Below are 19,501 nucleotides of genomic sequence, written 5' to 3' on the forward strand. Positions count from 1 at the left end.
TATCAATGTTTTAGAAATTAAACCACGAAAATAAACTCCACGTAAATGGAAAACTTTCCCAATTCGCTGCTTCCATATAATTCTTTCTATGAAAATCATTTTGTTAAGTGAATGTTAAGTATGCCATAAAAAATTAACTCCTTAAATGCAGCCGCTATACAAAAAAAATCATTTTCCATCCACTGAATATTAAACCGTTCTTTTATTGAATGCAAAATTGTTCATTAATACATGATTTTATTTGACAAGCTAAAATGTCTTATTTGATAAAATAAGTTTGACAAGAGGCATTTGTTAGTTTTTCCTTCATTAACACTCTTGTTTATTAAAAAACCATTACCTACCTGTCGAAGGTATGTGCATAGTTGATAGATCTTGATGTGCTGTATCATAAAAATTTGATGGACTGTAAGCACTATAATTACTGCAATCTGGCCAAGAATTGGGCGTGTAATGAGGAGTTGTTGCACAGGCACCATTCATGTTTTCTGCAAAAGAAAATATTATCAGTCATATTACCAATGCTCGAAAGAGCACTCAAATTTGTGTTAAAATGCCATTTACTCTTTTGAATGTAGGTACTTGTCCATTTTGCGTCTAACATGAAAGTCTCCGCGGAAATAAAAGAAGCTCTTTACTCTCTGGTTCTCACCTAGACCAATACTATGGAAAGAAAGGGATGGAACGGTTGCACAAAACATACCATAAATGATAACTTTCTGTTCAAGGACAAAAAGGTAGGCGAAATGGCTTTCCGCACTACGTTTTCGCAACTGAAGTAGTTTTACGTGCGGTAAAGTTCACTTTTCTACCTTCTACCCAAATTAACCTACACATCACCAAAAACAGATGTTTTTAATGAGAATTTTTAATCTACTACGTAATTTATTTAAATCTATTATCATTCGTCTGAATGCTAGGTGAAGCCTAACGTTTTAATAACGTTTAGTCTATTGAAAAAATTTGTAATTTAATTATATGATACCTGATAATGACAGATTCCTTCCCCGCGGGTCAGGAATAGATACTACAGTATGTAATTCTTCGGTCCTGGGCCACCCTGAATATATTTTAATGATGATGACAGTGAAATTGGCTCAGGAAATACAAAATTAAAGCTCCTTCAGATTATATCACACATGTGCGGTAGGTATTTATGCTTATACCTGGTTATGTGAAACTATTATTAGAAAAAAATCCCAATAAACATTGTCTTTCCTCGACACCTTCCAAGAATTTCGCTAAAACGCGACATTAAGTATGCAGTTTGTACCTGCTTCTATACTTCTGAAAAGGAACGTCCTTCTAGACAAGAAATGAGTTTAATTATGGTTTTAAAACAATGTTTATTATTTGAATAATTTCTGTTTTTGCAAATTTGAGATACGATTACTCCCAATTCCATAATAACTCACAACTCACGTAGGTAAGTAAAATGAATAATATGTATATCACACAATAAAGATATGTTCAAGCTGTTTAATTGTATTTGCATATAATACAGCATTGTCGATTTCGTTCATTTATCAAGTATAACGAAGTGTGATGTGCATATTGATCTTGACAGTCCAAAAACCGAAGCTTATTATATGTATTATTCAAATCCGGAAAGCCCCAACTGTCCAATATGGTCACTGGTAGCTGCTGAACTACTACTTGCTTACGATCCAACTAGCACGTAGAAAATAATAATTGTTAATAAAGTAATAATTGTTAAGAAATTTAAGATGTGCGTATCTGAAATAAAAATCGTAATCCAGCGGTTAACATTAACCAACTCTCGGTGGTTATTTTGGTTTTCGTATTTACCAGCGGCACATAGTAGAAGTTGTAATTTTATGAATGAAATTGTGGTTCTGTTGTAGAGGACGAGAAAAATAGCGAATTAATTTGAATGCCTACTACATTCAACAGGGTTTAATCGGTGGCCTGTGGTCAGCTGACTCGAATGCCAGGAAAAATTTGAGGTCACTTACTTAATATGATTATTTATGCGTGATTGAGGCTTTGTTCTCAAAAATTTTGCGCAATTCACGAATTAAATTAGGACAATTTAATGTGCGACTTTTACCTCTTCGATTCATTCAATGCAGTTAATATTAAATACAATGGATACCTAATTCTAAAAAACAACCTCAAAATTAATAGAAAAGTTCAAGTTCGCACTATAAAGACGATGATGCAATATAAACATGAATTCCCGGACAGATACAAAATATGATCATGGTTTCGAGATGTATAAACCTCACGGAGACCATTAGAAATACAAAACAACGGGAAAATGACTCTTAAAAGGACATTTTTTTGAGTTTCACCGCATTATTTCACAGAGAAGGTATGGCAAAATGACTTTGCTGAATCTTTAACTTAACTTACTTTTAGAAAAATTGAACAGAATAACTTGCAAAAGCACAAAGAATGTCAATATACAGGGTGTTTCCTAACTACGTGTAAAAATTTTAAAGGCGTAATCCTCGACTGATTTTGAGTCAAAAATGTCTAATAAACATATGTCCGCAAATGCCTTGTTTCCAAGATACAGGGTGTTGACTGAAAGACGTTGAAAAAGGTTTTAAAGGTTTCTAAAGGTTTGGTGGTATTTACTAACTTGTTTATTGTTAGTTTTTTTTGCTACTTCCACTACTATAAACAAGATAGTCAGTGTTATTTTGGTGTTTTACTCTCTAAAGTGAAAGAATTTAATTCTGTGTCCCAAAAATCAGATTATACCTCAGTTTTGAAAATTTTTCAAATGCCTAATTATACTAATCAAGAAATGGCCAATATGGTTTTTGTTTACGGCCTTGCTGATGGTAAGTGTTTTTCTAAAATTCAAACACCCAAATTGAGTCATTTTGGAAATAAAATCTCTTTTTCTTGTCACATTTCAACACTCTGTATCGTGGAAACAAGGCATTTGCGGACATATGCTTATTAGACATTTTTGACTCAAAATCAGTCAAGAATTACGCCTTTAAATTTTTTACACGTAGTTAGGAAACACCCTGTATAAGGGTTTTTGTGTAGATAACTCTGAAAACAACGTCTGAAAAGAAATAAAAACTTTGAATCGGATATTTTCATTACTTTAAATATCCTTAAAAAAAGCCATTGAAGACACGTAGTCTCCTTATTGTGCAAAGTTTTCCGATTCAACCTTCACTGCATGTTTCTTTGGTCTGGACATCCTCATACAGCACAACCCCTATCGTAGATACACTATTCGTTATGGATTGAAACAACGGGTAAATATTAAAAAAGGAAAAAGAAAACTGTCGATAAGCGATGAACTACCAACGTAGGGCGTGCATTAAGTCATTTGCTATTGACGATAAAATAACTGATTAATAGATAACAGCTGATGAATTTATCTGAGACATTCTTGCGATCTTTGAACACCTACTCGAGATTCCTTTTAATGATCCCCCTTTTTGGTTTGGGGATTAAAATAACCTTGTGAAATTATATTTATAAGGTAATACTAACAGGAATTCTCCCCACTGTATTTAACTTCCTTCTTAAAATCATACAAAGGATTTTATGGAGGAAAGCAAAAAGCCAAGAACAAGTTCTAAGGCTTCGAGTCATTTGAGCCCTGGGTAAAATGTTCGCATGAAACATAAACCTACCAGGTTCAAGGGTTTACCTTGAATCGGGTCACAAAATATAGGTATTGAGATTGTTAAGAAAATACTTGGCGTATGTTGGCTAAAGTTTGACAATGATTGCCTTTCATGCAGTTCGATCAGGAAATAATGCGAATCCCAGACCCTTATCTCGGTGTGTGAGTCTTAAACTAGGACTATCCATCCAGATTCCTGGAAGTTTCAATTTCGAAAGTATTTTTAAAGACAAATTGTTTCACTCGTACAAACAAATTCAACACAAAATATGAATGACACGGTTCTCCCGTCGGACCTGGTCGGATTTAGGTGAACTTAGACGGTCAGAATCCACTGGTCGGACCTGGGAACGGTCGTGGTCCCCCCTTCGGAACTGCACATGATTCAAAATTGTAAAATGTTAAACGAAAATTGATCACAGCCTTTACTTAGATCTATTTAGTTTATCATTACAAAGATTTTTAACACTCATTAAAATAAACATGATTTTGCATTTCTGCTATTGTATAATACCGGTACGATTTTTCCTTAATTTTATCCTTAAAAAAATGTAATCAATTAGAACCATGGCAAATCTTGCTCCGTTTAAAAAGTACAATTTCTCATTTTTTATTACGCCACCATTGTTACTTGTTACAAAAACACTGTATCATGTCTGTTTCCTAATATTTTTATTGTTTCGCTTGAATTTGGTTGCGACTATTCAAATTTTTAGACTGTATATTCAGACCATCCGGGTAACATCAGTATATGAGACGCAAGTGCCAAGTGTTCCCTAGAATGTTCTTGTGTAATTTGAAAAAATGTTAATAATAGCAAAGCACTAGATTATCAGCTGTTTACCTGCAGATTCGATCTAACATGAAGTGAAAAATGTTTTAAAAAAATCCGTTACAGTTTGATTGAGTATGTTTTGAGTAACTACACAGCTAACGTAACGCAGAAAATAAACATTTTAAATGCTTCGTTTCTACGATTTCGGAATTTATAAGCTAGTGTTAAGAGTGCGCAAAATGCACTTTTCGCACGGTTCTCTCAATTTTTTTCCCGAGCTTTCAGTAATTTGAATTTTTAATAAAAGCAGCAATATTATTAAATAATCCATAAATTGCAAATTTTCGCTGCGCCTTAAAGTTGCTCTAAGAAATGTTATTAAACAAGCCGAGACCCGATGAGGCGATGTATAATTTCATTGACTAGCTATGCGTAAAATCCATCAACTTTTGTATTTTACTTCACCTTTTCAAATCGAGAGCGGTAACATCTTTTGTCGACCGGAAGAATAGTGCCCAATCATTTACCCTTCGTCCACCTTGTAATTATAAATCTCAGCCGAAAAGAAACAGATTAAGCGTGGCCGATTAGGTACACCTTAGGGTAATTTGTGTATTTTAAATAAGGTTTTTCCGTTGTACTTAACGTACGGAAAAAACACAAATTTCAATATTTGATTTTGATCAAAAAGGTTAGTTCGAGTTTACCCCCCAGGTGCAACACTTGACTGTAATAATGCAACTAATCATTACCTAACAAAATTCTACAAAGCGTTCACGGACTGCAAGCATTATTTTTGTAGATCTACGTGTACCGGACGATTCAACATTCGTGCCTCACCTCTTGTGTTAAGAAATCGACAAGGAACCATTGTCCAGCTCATCTAATGTTGCGAATTGTGGAACGAGTGAAGAACGAGAAAATTTTGAATCGCGACGCGAAGTGACCATTCTAGTAAAAGTAGCATCTTTCTCATTTGTGTAAATAACCATCGTTTAACTCGCGACGTATTCTGCTGGTTACGGAACGAGCAAAGAAGACGAATAATTTAAGGTCCGAACGATCGGACGTTCGGATACACGTTGACTTCAGTTGACTCGTCCCGCATATATCGACTCGTTGCAAAAACTATGCATTTCCTTAATGGCTAGTTCGAGTTAGTGCGATCAGGTTAGAGCGTTCAGGTTAAATCAGTACGGAAATCTCGTTCGAGAAATATTACGTGTATAAAATATTTCGCTAAATGACTGTTCCGTTTCTTAATTATAAAGGGGACAACTTAATATACACTAATCTTCGAAGGTCGCAGAGCAGGACCGGATTAACCAAGTTGCTAAAAATCTCTAGAGAGTGCATTTTTCGGGTCGAGCTATTTCCTACTTAGAGCCTCGTTAGTTAATTTTATTGTTAACTACTTGCTCACCCATTGTTCTACAGTCAATAGTAATTCGTGTTTAGATGAATGAGAGTGATGAACGTTACCAGCACACCGAGAGTTCCTATTCCGTTAGGTTAAAAATATTGATAAACGTTCGTTGTTGATCACCAACAAGGAAAACTGCATACAGAAGCCCATTATTCAATACACCTCGTATCGATTTTCCTCATTTTATTATTAAATGGGTAATTAAATTTGACAACAGATTTCTAACTTTATGTCCTGCAGGTGCTTGCAGGGCACACAGCACAAAATCCATCTCTGTTGATTAAAGGAGAGCAACAGGAGCACAACAGCAAAACACATGGGGGCGAGGGGACTAAATCTCGAGCTGGCTGTCAAAATATCGCAGCAAACGGGCCCCAATTAAAGCGATGTCAGGAGCATTCCCTAGGAGAGATTGTGGTCACACGCCCGGCATCGGTCCTGCAACGTTACTTTATCGAAACTTAGAGTGTTTAAAGTTATTCTGTCAAAGATTCAAAATGCGCTTACGAACAATACGCCTTTGGCTTAATTTATTAGGGAACTTAAATGGGAATGTACGAGTCGATTGTGTCACCAACTTTTGATTTAGGAGTTTAAAATTAAGATGTTTCTATGCAGACTATGCCGAAAGACAGGGGAGAACATTATTTTAATTAAGGATTTTAAACGCAGATTTATGTAGAATACCTGACTGTTATGACCTACATACGGTGCTTGCATGGAGTACCTACTGCACAGACGAATAAAATTTTGATTAAACTATGAAAGAATAAAACTTATCATAACTTATACAAAAATTACTTGTTTTCACTCTACACGATATTTAAGTATTTTTCTTTCTTTTGGAGATAGATAATAAAGTTCACAGATTTTTATTAAGCCGCTTGAAGTTTAGACCCTCACGGGAGGACGGGAGTGGGGTGCACTGAAAATTTCTGTTCCGAGCCAGTTAACAAGTGACATCACGTGTGTCTTGCCGAGGAATGAAAGAGCTCTAACACCCAACACTCATTTGAATCTTTGTTTCCCAGGCACCCTGTATATTTCAATCCTTAATTGTGGGTTTTTATGTAATTTGGAAGTGTACAGGGTTGCTCATTAGTGCATCAAAGTGCGATATCTCAGTAAATATAAGTTTTGGAAAGAAATTTGTCTTAGTGAAGTTTTTGGGGAATAAAAGACACGTATTTTAAAATTATTTTCAAATGTACAGGGTCTGTTATAAAAGTATGGTAGTACCAAATTATGTTTTTTTAAATGGAACATCCAGCGTCATTTTGACGTTTTCCATGATTTTTCAAATACAAATTTAGATATAAAAAAGAGGCAATTTTCAGCAGCTGAGAAACGGTTTAGGGATAGGGTAATGTTAACAAAAGTTGTAGGTTTTTGGATTCTGAACACGATGCCGTCGAGAAAAGTAGGGCATTCTGTTTGAAATAAGCAAGTTATTGAGGATTGAAGTCATACAACTTCGGAGGCCTATTTCGAGGGTTATGGAAAACTCTATTTAAACTAAAACATGTCAAAACGTAGCTTATTATGTCGCCTTGGAGCCTCATAATATCGATTCCAAAATTCGCAACGGTTAGGAAACAGCATTGATTTCCGTGAGACCTTGCAGCTATCAAAATTTTCGAATTTTCACAAATAACTCGAAAATGATAATTTTTTTATATAAGACCTCTTTCATAAACTAGCCTTAAAATTTTACGATAAATCCGAAAATGGCAAAAAAATTGAGGGGTTCCATTTAAAAAAAACATAATTTGGTACTACCACACTTTTATGGCAGACCCTGTACATTTTGAAAATAATTTAAGAATACGCGCCTTTTATTCCCCAAAAACTTTGCTAAGACAAATTTCCTTCCAAAACTTATATTTACTGAGATATCACACTTTGACACACTAATGAGCAACTCCGTATATATAGGGTGGACTAAAAAATGGGTATAAAATTAGTTAAAATATTTATGAATCGGTTTTTTTTTCGTGTTTCGACTTTGCAAGCAATTCTAAACATGTTTCAAGTAGCATGTGTAACTGTTTTTGGAAAAATAACAATCTCTCTGTAAACCGATTAAATTTTTTTATAATAGCAAAAGCTCGTAAATTAACTTGAAACTTATTGAAATATATTTTTCAATTATTATATATTTTTTGAACTGTAAATTTTGCCTTCTATTTTCCAGTTAAAAAATGAACTTTGGTGACGCTAAAGCCTTTCAACGATTTACAGTTAAAAGACATATCAGGGTTGGAATAGCGTTAAATGTAGAGCGACGGAAATACGGCTCTGTTTTTGCATTGTCCCATTACAGTGTTAAAGGCAAACCACAGGGACAACACATAAGTTGAACGCTGGTAATAAAAGATCTATCGGACCGATATACCACAGGCTTTATTATCTTTCAACTCTTAAACTTTAACCACATTCATGACACGTCTTGTTTTTCCTTTGGTTTGGTCTCGTATTTACAGCAAATCCTAAACATTAATGTGTTTATGAAATATTAACTGAAGTAAGAAAAAATATAATTAATGAGTTTAGTTTAGTTAACTATAACTACAAAAGTAAAGATTTCGAAAAAATGAAAAAGTGGAGATATTAGACATATTATGCGAATCAAATTCATGAAAAAAAAACGTTGAAGTGAAAAATTCCATGAAAATTTCTGTTGAAAAACAAAAACTGATAGACAACACTATCGAATATACGATTAGAAAATGTTCATTCGATAAACGTCTGAATAAGTTTTTGATAATGATACGACCCCCCGACGGAGGGATCTCGTACATCCACCGGAAGCAATGAAAGAAGCAACATAAATTACTTTAGGTCGCTATCGAATGATAACAGTGCAAGTTCGCAGGATATTTGTTTGTGGAGCTGGATGACTCGATCAAAGTCCCTTGGCTGAGTGAACTTTCTGATTGTACATACGTTCGGTGGTACCTCCTTTTTGAATTGAAAAAAAGGTATCGGATCGTAATCTTTAAAAATCGCCCACAATCGGAGTCATGGATATTTTGACTGTTTGATCTTGTATATATTTTACATATTTATCATTTTAACGAAACTTTCCATCGGCTGGGACACTTGAGAATATCTGCTGAGTAACTATACGAACTTTACAGTTTTTGCTTAGTCTTCTAAACCATTTCTTTCACAGTTTTGCATCGTTCATTCTAAATCTTTGGTTTTTTTGTGCCAGTAATCAGCCGTGAAGCTACTTCATTCGTGAATGTAAGTGGACCATTTTTAATTCATTGATGATGAAAGCCAGCAAGCGAAAAATCATTAACTTCCAACAAGAAACAAGAAGGTATAAATAATCAAAAATTACATGCGTCGAATTACGAACCGTTTTTTACGGTTTTGCCATTTATGAAGAAGATCGCAAATTAAATAGCGGTGTTTGTGACAAACGATCCATGCACGTTTTAGATCCATAAATGAGTGTGGCGGTAATGACTAGAAAAATTACGATGCCTCAGACTATTTTAAACTATATCCAAAACAGGGTTGAGATTTCAGTGACATAGTAACCACAATGGAAATAAAGGGAAAGTTAAAATGATAATGAAAATTCAAATTTTATCCACTCACTTCAAGCACATATATAGTCAATTCAAGCTTGTTGCTTACTTTTCTTGGACATAAGCAAATAATGGAAAAAACAGTTTGTTTAATTATTTTTTTTGTTCTAAAATCAAATACAATATTTTCTTTTTAATGTATTTAACAACTTTGAACAGAACGTCCGTAACTGGCCCTCAGATTAGTCAATTACTCAATAATATGGACATTAAACGGGCATGTTAAAGATACATTTGCATTTCAAAAATTTGAAATTTCATTCTGTAAATTGTTCTCATGTAAGTAAGATTTAATAGATTCAGCTATTCAAGCACAAAATTAATGGAAACTCATTAACACTCTATATTGTCAGCAACCGATTTCTCAATCTAAAATAATACGCCTACCCGGGCACCCGTGAAAATGAAAGTATAAAATCTGTCAACCATTTAATTTTTAATTTCCGCTAGATATTTCTAATGACAAAGTTTTATAAATCTGTTGGAACCTGAAGTTAATATTTGATTACGGATATTGATGCTCTTGATTAGAAACGGTATAAAGACAATGTATTTACGATTAACTTGTAAACGGTCAGCTGAATGAATGCTCTCTGAAAACATTATACAGGGTGTCAATAAATTAAAATATAAGGGGGGTGGGGGGCTCATGAACTTAAAATACGAAGTTTGTATGAATATTGTTTGTATAAATTGTTCGAAAAACTAAAGGCTCGGTTCGTCCTAGAAAGCATTTTTTTTCCTCTGTGAACAAAACTGCGACAATTTTTAATTTCTATTTTTCTATACTTTAATCACACGGAATATTTTCCCAATACACTTTCATTCAACTGTCATTATCAATTTTCGAGTATTTAATTCTTATTTTCGTAGTTAATAAATTTATTACTTAGAAATGAATTGAGCAATTAACTAATTTTTAATCCTGAAATTAATTAATTTCATCTCTATTAAACAAGTTTTCAACACGTTGGCAAAATTTTAGCAATTTTGAACAATTTTTAACAGTTTTCACATTATCCCCACAACTCCTGCATTTTTGGAAACACTTATTTTCTCTGACAAGCTTTTTCGTGGTTTTGGAAGTTTCTCGAAATTAATATCCCTAAAAACGAATTTTTAACGGTCATACGCCTCAAACGAGGTGTCTCGGTGCACTTTCCCATACCTATTTTCACTCCTTTGAAAAAGCTATTAAACAATACTCCTTCAAACTGAATTTCCAAAGTTCTTCTGCTGCGCTATCCAGGATTTCATTGGAATTCAAATGAGTTGATTTAATATGCATTTTTCTGAAACAAAATTATTCCCGGCACTACGATATACGGCATGTTAAAAATTGCGGTCAATATTGGAGCGAATATAAAGCCTGATTGCAAACCAGTGAAGCAGCAAATGTATCTTACGTTACAGCAAGCCGTAACGGATAGGTAGGCCTGTAGATCGGATTTCGGTTGCAAAGAATTTACACGCCAACGATTCGCTAAATGCAGAACCGAGTTTTGATACATCAAATCCGAGCCAGAAAGAAACGACGATTAGAAAACTTGACGTACTGTTTTCTGCAAATCAGACGCATTTCATCGTTCACTTTCACTTCCATTGAGACAGAAAAAGAGAAGAAAAGGTAGTAAATAAAGGTGCATTTGGACTAGTTGCAATGCAAAATTTCATTACCGATTTTGAAAAAAAAAATCAAAAACGAAAAAAGTTAAAATATTTTTCAAAACGCCATTATATTTCCCTATACTTGTTAAAATTTCGACACAAACAGGCCCAATTTGAGCCTCTCTGTATAAATTGTTATATTTTCTTAACTTAAATGTATGGCATAATTTCAAATGGGTCGTAAATTATTTTGCATTTTCCTTCTCAGGTAATCCATAATATTCAATAGTTTTTTTCTAGTCTAATCCAACATTCTTTTTAATAGAATGAGAAAATAAAAATAAAATGCGAATATCAAAATTGCTATATAAAGGATTAAAAATGAAATCCATAAATCTCTCTTCATTGCACAAAATGACGATAAGCCTTCCACCGATTTTTACAGTGTGATTGGTCCAAAAAATAAAAAGTACTTGGTGGCAAAAACTACGAGAATTACTTACTGTGACCGTTGGCGAATATACTCTTAACGAGGCTAAATTTGCCGAAGAAGTGAGGTATTGAACATTTTCACTCGTTTCTCTGAATTAAAAAAATTTATAAATAATCATCATAGTTATTCATCACTGACTTGAAATTCTGGGTAAAAGTAGAGTAACGACTGAATAGGTAAGACCAGAATAAATGTAAATCATTTATCTCGCATTTATTGTCATCATATAGCAAATAAAATCGCTGTAAGGGAATGACTGTAGTAATATTTTTGTTTATATCTACAGACACAAATTTTCTTTAAGTTACATCGAAATGTCTAGAGTTATTCAAAACATGACTAAAATTGGTTCAATGCTGCGAAAACGTGCAGAAAAGTTCGATTTTATCCATAGATACGCCGAACTACCCTGCGTCTTGTTACTGTCACCTGCCATTGTCACTTTATGTGCGGTACTTTTTACTCGCAAACAGAAAGTACTGCTTTTAGTTTTAAAACCGTGCGATAAAGTGATTTTACTGCACGCTCATATTTTGCTTTTTTTGAGGAGCCACACTTTTCCTACTAGCCGCTTTTCTGTTAACTTCCTAAGTCTTCGTTGTGTTTATTTGCAGTAAAAAGTATAACGCCCAGTAAAAATAGATATTACAGATAAAATTACATCAGTGCAACAATTCAAATAGCAGTTCTCGCTGGTACTAACCTTGGGGTTCTTGCTTATATGACCCTTGAGATCCGGTACTGCTACTAGGGGAAGCTCTCTTTGGTTTGGTGAAGGGTCCTAGGTGTGGGAAACTTGTTTCCAGTCCAAAGGGCCGTCGCATGTTTAGTGAGTTGATGGTAGGGTAAGAATGTCCATGGCCTAGAATTTAAAATTCTCCCTAAGATGCGTCTTGATTTTCGAAATTATACAAGTTATAAATCTATTCAATTGTTGTTTACCTAACAGGTGCGAAAAGTATTATTTTTACTGCTTGCTGACCGACACGAAAGAGACTTTGGTCATCAATCGAGCAATAGTTCACCGCATATATGTCAACGTCAATTGCCTTATTGCCAATAGACACTTTGGACTCTGACATCTGCCACTTTATTTGCATGTAAAAAATATGAAAAATGAAGTGCCACTTTCGGCTCGCAAATGTGTGCATTATCGATTTGCCTCACTCTCGCAGGTAAATCATTTTTTCTCTGGGGGAACATAACGTGAAAACCGCTAGTTAAAAATTTCTATTGAAACAACGGTTACATGCGCAAAAATGATATGAAAGCGTGCGAAGTGGTCTTTCCACACACCAATTATAAGCTGTAGATAAATATAGCCTGTGTGATATACCAATACTTTTCGTCAAAATAGTCTCAACATTTCGACCAACTAACACCATGCTTAACTGATGTCGCATTCGTGTAAAAAGTGCTATTTGATACTAGTTTCACAATATACAATGTGTCTAAGATAAGGAAAAAAACGAGGTGTAAGAAATATATATATAACTCGAATAATCGAATTGGTCATAGCCATAAAATTAAAAAAAAACACTCATAAATCATCTAACAAATGATTAACAACCCTCATCCGCAAAATGCAGTGGTAGCAGTTTGCCAAATGCCTGCAAATAATTTAGTAATAGATGGCAATAACAGTGGCGGAAATGGCCGAGATGGGAAATAATTTCGCGACTGTAATATGATGGTCGATTCAGGGGCCCTAAGTTCGTCCATAGGTGGAAATCGTGGTTTAAGGGAGGAACACGCATTATTGTTCAATTTATTAGTCGCAAATTCAGAGGCTCTGATCGGTCCTATTTCATCAGTTTTCAAATTACGGGCGCTTCGCGAAACGGTTTGAAATTTTCGTAAGTAACAACAAGGTTGTTCTAACATATTCGTCCAAAATTAAAATAAAAAATTATATAACTTGGAAAATTTATTAATTCGTCCATCATACTTCAATAATGACAGAGTAAGTGATATAAGTGAAGTACATGACACAGTGACAATTAAGTATTGTGACAAGTATAACCTTGAAATTAAACTGGGTCAATATTAACCGGCCACTTACTTCTGAGGTGAAAAAAGACTGATTTACGTCAATCTACTGATGTGCGAAATTGTTTCGCTTTCGCAGTAGGGTGTTAAAACTTATTTAGAAAAAATGCTTTTTGAAATCATTTTAAAAGATCTCATACCGTACGATCAAAAAGCACTTTGTTTTTATAATATTTGCTGAGCAATTCTACCATATTTTTTGACTCGTGAATTTTCTTTCCATGAGTATGTACCCAGATCTATCCTTTATGTTATTCGTCCCAACACATTGCGTACACATGTGTGATTATAACTGCAACTAGTGACAATAATAATGTGGCAGCGTAGCTCTACATTTCCAGACACAAAAGGAGTAAATATTTTATGTTTCGTATCAAGCTTAACGGAAATAAATATGCTTATCAATCGAAGCCAGGAATATTCCCACAATTTCTTATTGTTTTAATGTTTGCGGTCTACATTTTCGAAATACTAGACGAGTGGAATTTTGATAGCTGTAGAGGGAATACTTGGTAATATTTAAATACAAAATTATTTATTTGGGTCACATTATTTCTATCACGGTAATACCATCTTTATTTCTCTATATGTAGATTAAAGTGTTTTTATTCTGTAAGATATTTAGGCATCTAGTTTCCATTGCGGAAGATGTAGCGCTATACAGTGGCCGGCAAGGTCGTTAAGCTTTAACCTTATAGACTTTAAAATTTACCCTTGGGGTTGCGTTAAGGATAGAAAGCACAAAAATAAATCACCAGTTTGTGCCGAAGCTCCTTTTAACAATTATTTAAAATGCTCGACATTTGTAATTCTACAGGGTCCTGGCAGTCAAAACACTACTGACTTTTAGGCACCGCCGCGGACTGAATGGTTTTGAAGAGCTTCAATAGAAGCGATTTACTTTAGTACATTCAGGGATTCAAGTCAGGCGGTCGCATGGGTTGGTCTTTAGTACCAAGTCTACCGTAAACAAATTTAAGTGTAATCAAACATCTTACAACACAAAAATAAATGTGAATGATGGAAAAGGGATGTAAAATGGATTCGTAAAGCTTATAACTAATAGTAGCAATTTAAAGAATTTCATATTCCCATGACACACCAACTTTTTGTCCCCACTATAGCCGATCAATCATCCAATATAGAATTGTTATTATGTATCTGAATGAAAGAAGAACCACACATGCCTATATATTTTCATTGGATGCGGTTATCTCTGCTGATGAAAATCAAAAATATTTATTCGCTTGATTAATATTATAAATTCAGCTTGATAATATAATAATCCCGTGGGCATGTGCCATGTTTATGCGTCTATGTCATGTGATTTAGGGCTTAAAGCCGCAACGCGTTAATTAACAAATATTTTTCCGGCCAATAATAATGTTTTATTAGTCCCGCTGGCAAATTGTCACTAACACCGATTTATTCGCAATTCCCTGTGAAATTAAAATGTTCCCATTTCAATAAAAATTTTACGGGTTTTTCGAATATTTAACTCGCTCTTTGATAATTCACATTAGTTTATGTTAAAATAAGCGTATTCGAATCATTCACGAACAAAATATGCACAAAGCGGGATTTTTCATCGCTGTTGGTCACCGATAATATAGAAATACATTTTAATAAGAGCAAATACACAAACGAGGCTTAACTTTCATTGACTTTTGAAAAATTACCAAATTACGAGAATTCAAAATCTGTTGCTCGTTTTTGGAAAAAAAATGGCACTGCTCATGTTCTATGAGCTGTCAAATTGACATTGCCATTTGAGCAAAATTACTTTTTTAAAACGAATCCAAAAATACTTTTTAACATCTGTCAAACTTTTAACAAATGTCAAATTAAATATTTGGAGACATTTTTAGAAAATTTAATACAGACGTGGAAACATTAGTAACGCACCGAATAGCGATTTTACCGAATAGGTGAATACCGAATATTCGGCGAACTTGGTGTGAACAGCAAATATTTGGCAAATGTTCGGTGAAGCTGTATAGTAGTAACAGTAACGTGCACTTGCACGTCACTGTCAGCTTGTACTGTGTTGCAAACTTTTGTATATTTTCCACTTGCTGATGATATTCTAACCGCAAACATGTGGTGGACACTTTCAGAATCTGTTACATTATTATGTGCCCCAGGCAATACAAAAATGGATACACGTCATTGCTTGACGTCACCGGCGTCCCCAATAGCGCCAGCTGTAAGTAATCTGCAAGAAAATTTTTGCAAATCTTCTTTTTAATAGATACAATTCATGTGAATTTTGGCCAGAAAGATCGTCACCTTTGGTTGGAACACTGCCTATTTCTGACGTCACAATAAAACGATGACGTATATAGATTTTTTGAGTAATAGTAACGTTAGTTAATAGATATTTACCTAATAAGTACGGAAAACGACATTTTACCGCCGGCTGATTGCAGTAAAGACAATTTGGCACGTGAGAGGTGCCGCATTTTCCTCACAGGCGTATACATATTAACATTCTTGCTTTTAGTAAACTCAATTAACGATTCTATCTATTTTGACAGTAACATGTGCCACTTTGTCTTGCGTGCGGTAAAACCACCGTCACACGCATATAGGAAAAAGTCACGAGTTATCATTAAAAAAACCTCGCAGTAAACGTTGTGCCGTAAACATACGGCAATAATTAAGCAATTCGCCAGTTACCATCACACATCTGATAAATGACGAGAAATTGATGAGTTTATCCAAGATATGGTTCTGATATTTCAATATCTACTTGAGATTTTTTAATGGCCACCCTTGAAATTTGAGTGATAAACTATTTTTTTTTTTAGCCCAAGAAAGTCAAAATGTAATCTAAGGGGCTATTGTGTTTCATAAAAAATGTTTACTTCGATTATACCGCTCCTCGTATAAAAGCTCAAACAGTGGTCTTTTTAATCAGGAGGGTCAGGTGCGGTCACTGATTTACGACAATAATCCAAATTTTATTAAATTACGTTGGGCAGTTTTTGAGATCATAAAGATGCTCTAAATTCTTTTGAACCTCAGTATTTTTCGTGTTCGATCATGGCAATTGTGACTATAACATACAACTAACGTATTTTCCCTGCCTGTTTGAACGATAAGAGAATTGCGTATTTCACGAGAAAATCGGAAAAATACTATATAACAGCACTTCCATAAAGCCCATAAAGAAAAGGCAGGTAGACAGGCATTCAGCAGGGAACTGTAAAAAAATTAAGCGAGGTCCCTCTTGCCGAATTCACAATACTATAATGGGTCATTTTTGGTTGCGTGCGTAAAATTATACCAATTTCAAATATGTGTTACTAATTCAGGATACAAAAAAGACACGGCAAAGTATTTAACATGAAAAGAAACGTGGATACAAAAGGACCGATATTATTATTTTGTATTATTAGTTTGTCCACGTCGGACTACATATTTCGAATTTTCAATTTCAATGTTTCGAAGAACATATGGTCGGAGTCAATATGATGAAATCGCATATATAAAGTTAAAGCGAACAATGATTACAAACAACTTTTTAAACAATAAAATCAAAAAGGCAGTCTGGGCTGTCAGTAAATAGCTATACATGTAACGTAAATGTATTTGAGGAGTTAGGAAAATTTCCTATGTTCATTAAGTAACAAGTTACGAAACGAAACCCGTTTAGTTACCGGTTTTGATTAAGAAAAAGCATCGCTTTATTTATCAAAATTGAAAAATAGAATTACACTCCAAGATTGCGAAGTACCTTATTATTACTCGAAGGTCAAGTCTAAATCCTGAAGCACGCAGCACTGAGGGATTTAAGAAGTGAGTGTCATAACTATTTCACAGCCGCGGTATATATATGATATTTTTTATTACTAGATTCAACTAGGTTTTATAAAATTACAATAGACTTACCTAAATTACATCAACATAAACATTTCATTTGATATTCATTTCTATGACAACAATAAATAAAATAGTAATGGGAAAATGGGTTTACCTCGCTAGGTAAATAATGAGCATTATACGTGTCATTATTACAACAATAGAATGTTTTAACGCTAGTTGTGAGAAGAATAATTATGTTTGATTTTATTATACAAAGTTCTTTATGATACTGTTTCAAACTGATTCATTATGGATCTAATACAATAAACATGATAAATTTATAATCCTACTGGAATAAAACGGGTGCATTGTATGTTTACAGCGGAAATACCAATGGCTGAACGTTGAACGACAAACATACTATTTTTAACAGACCACTACAATATTTCAGCAGTTTTGGCAAAGAAAGTCAGAGAAAATTAATTCATTTACAATTGAATCGAAAGTCAAAGAAATATTATGTTGCAGAGGACATCCAGTGAGTGTCACCTCAAGAACCGAGAATTGTTCTTATACGTATAAAATATGAAAAAAAAGGAAATCTGCGATTAGGTCCACAAAAATACTGAAGTAGGTAAGTAGCGATAAAAAAAAAACTTTTACGAGTTAATAAAATTGATTTTCCTCCTCAGGATCCTATTAATGCAAACCAAGTGTGTCCAGTGGTTCAAATTCGAAGCTCAACATTGGAATCTCGGAAACTACACGAGAGACAGGAAACGATTAAATAGTCTTTAAAAAAAGTTGTGATTAGTTTAAAAAAAACTGTTTGTAAAAACTTTTATTTTAGCGGTTTTTTGGCCATAAAATTGCATCATAAAATGTGACTGCAAGTTCAACCAATAAAAAGATTTGCAGGTTCAATGAAATTCCCGAAGTCACAAAAGACTTAAAATTTTGAAATTCCTGTGGAAAAAGCCACTTATAAAATCTCAAAATTTACTCAAAAACTTAGTTGTTTTGCTTCGTTAACCCGTGGTCTAAAAGACGGATAACTAAAATTTCAACGCAGAAACGAAGGTCCATGGTTTCAACTCGGAGTACTAGAACTTACAAAATTTCAAACTCCACCTGGCATCACTCAGTCATCTGCACTGAGCGTATACTGAAGTTTCCTTTCACATATTTCTCAGGTATACAACTACCACCGGAGATTGGTGGTAAAGCGGTATTTTCAGCTCGAGCAAGCCAGCAGTAAAGCAACTTTACTGCACGCTTTTAGAAAAAAATTCTTTGCAGGGGTTGAAAGTGGCTCTATATCAGCAGTCACGGTCGCAACAAACCCACATCAACGCTTCAAAAATTATGCATGTAAGTGAGAATCATATATCAAGAGTGAGGGATGGGTTATTAATGAACAGTTTTGTACGCATTAAAAAGCCGTAGTAATAAACAGTCGACGAAAACTCTTACTAAAGATCCGTTTTATGGTCGTTTACGGCTAAATCGTCCATGAACGTGTTATAAAAATTAAATTATTATTAAAGCAAGAAAAATAAATATTTGGTATTTTTATTGTCTCATAAACATATCGACCTATTACCCAACACTCTTCTGCGCGTCACTTAAAAGACAATACAATTCCAAATTGGAATAAAAGCGAAATTAAGCCGTTGGGGTGCACTGAAACCAATCAACGACAAATGTGTGAGATTAGCAATTTACAAATCTGCCATTTCGACAATTACTGGCTCATTATTCTGTAAGTAATTACCCCATTTGCCATCGGTGGATGTACTGTACATTTATTATCTGTTCTGCGTAACAGACGGAACTAAGCGGAGATATTATGCAATTTCAACTAGAGAAACAAAGAAATTGCGTATACCGTGTGTGCACTTACTAATCTTGTAAGGAAAAAAAACCTAAATCAGGGAATTCGCGCATTGGCGGTATTTTTGCTTCGCTGCAATTAATGCAGTAAATCTCATCGGCCAAGATTTATTCTGGGTCTGCAATGACTCGGGTATTTCACCCAACTGGAACATTTTTAGGCATTCAGAAGCAATGCCAAAACCATTCAGAAGCTCACACAATTTTTGTTCAGTAGAACGAAAAG

At 34.3% G+C, this 19,501-nt stretch overlaps 1 protein-coding gene across 1 annotated transcript in view; it reads right to left on the reverse strand.

Annotated features, from left to right (window-relative positions):
• Nucleotides 1-19,501, reverse strand: part of LOC136350944 (runt-related transcription factor 3-like) — a 35,201-nt gene that overhangs the window by 2,404 nt on the left and 13,296 nt on the right. The window contains exons 4-5 of the mRNA XM_066303131.1: nucleotides 12,230-12,388; nucleotides 345-488 (exon numbers count right to left, since the gene is read on the reverse strand). Of these exons, the coding sequence (XP_066159228.1) occupies nucleotides 345-488; nucleotides 12,230-12,388 (303 nt within the window). The remainder of the gene's footprint in view (nucleotides 1-344; nucleotides 489-12,229; nucleotides 12,389-19,501) is intronic.

This window comes from Euwallacea fornicatus, chromosome 4 (genome assembly GCF_040115645.1).
Source record: "Euwallacea fornicatus isolate EFF26 chromosome 4, ASM4011564v1, whole genome shotgun sequence".
Classification (NCBI taxonomy): domain Eukaryota; kingdom Metazoa; phylum Arthropoda; class Insecta; order Coleoptera; family Curculionidae; genus Euwallacea; species Euwallacea fornicatus.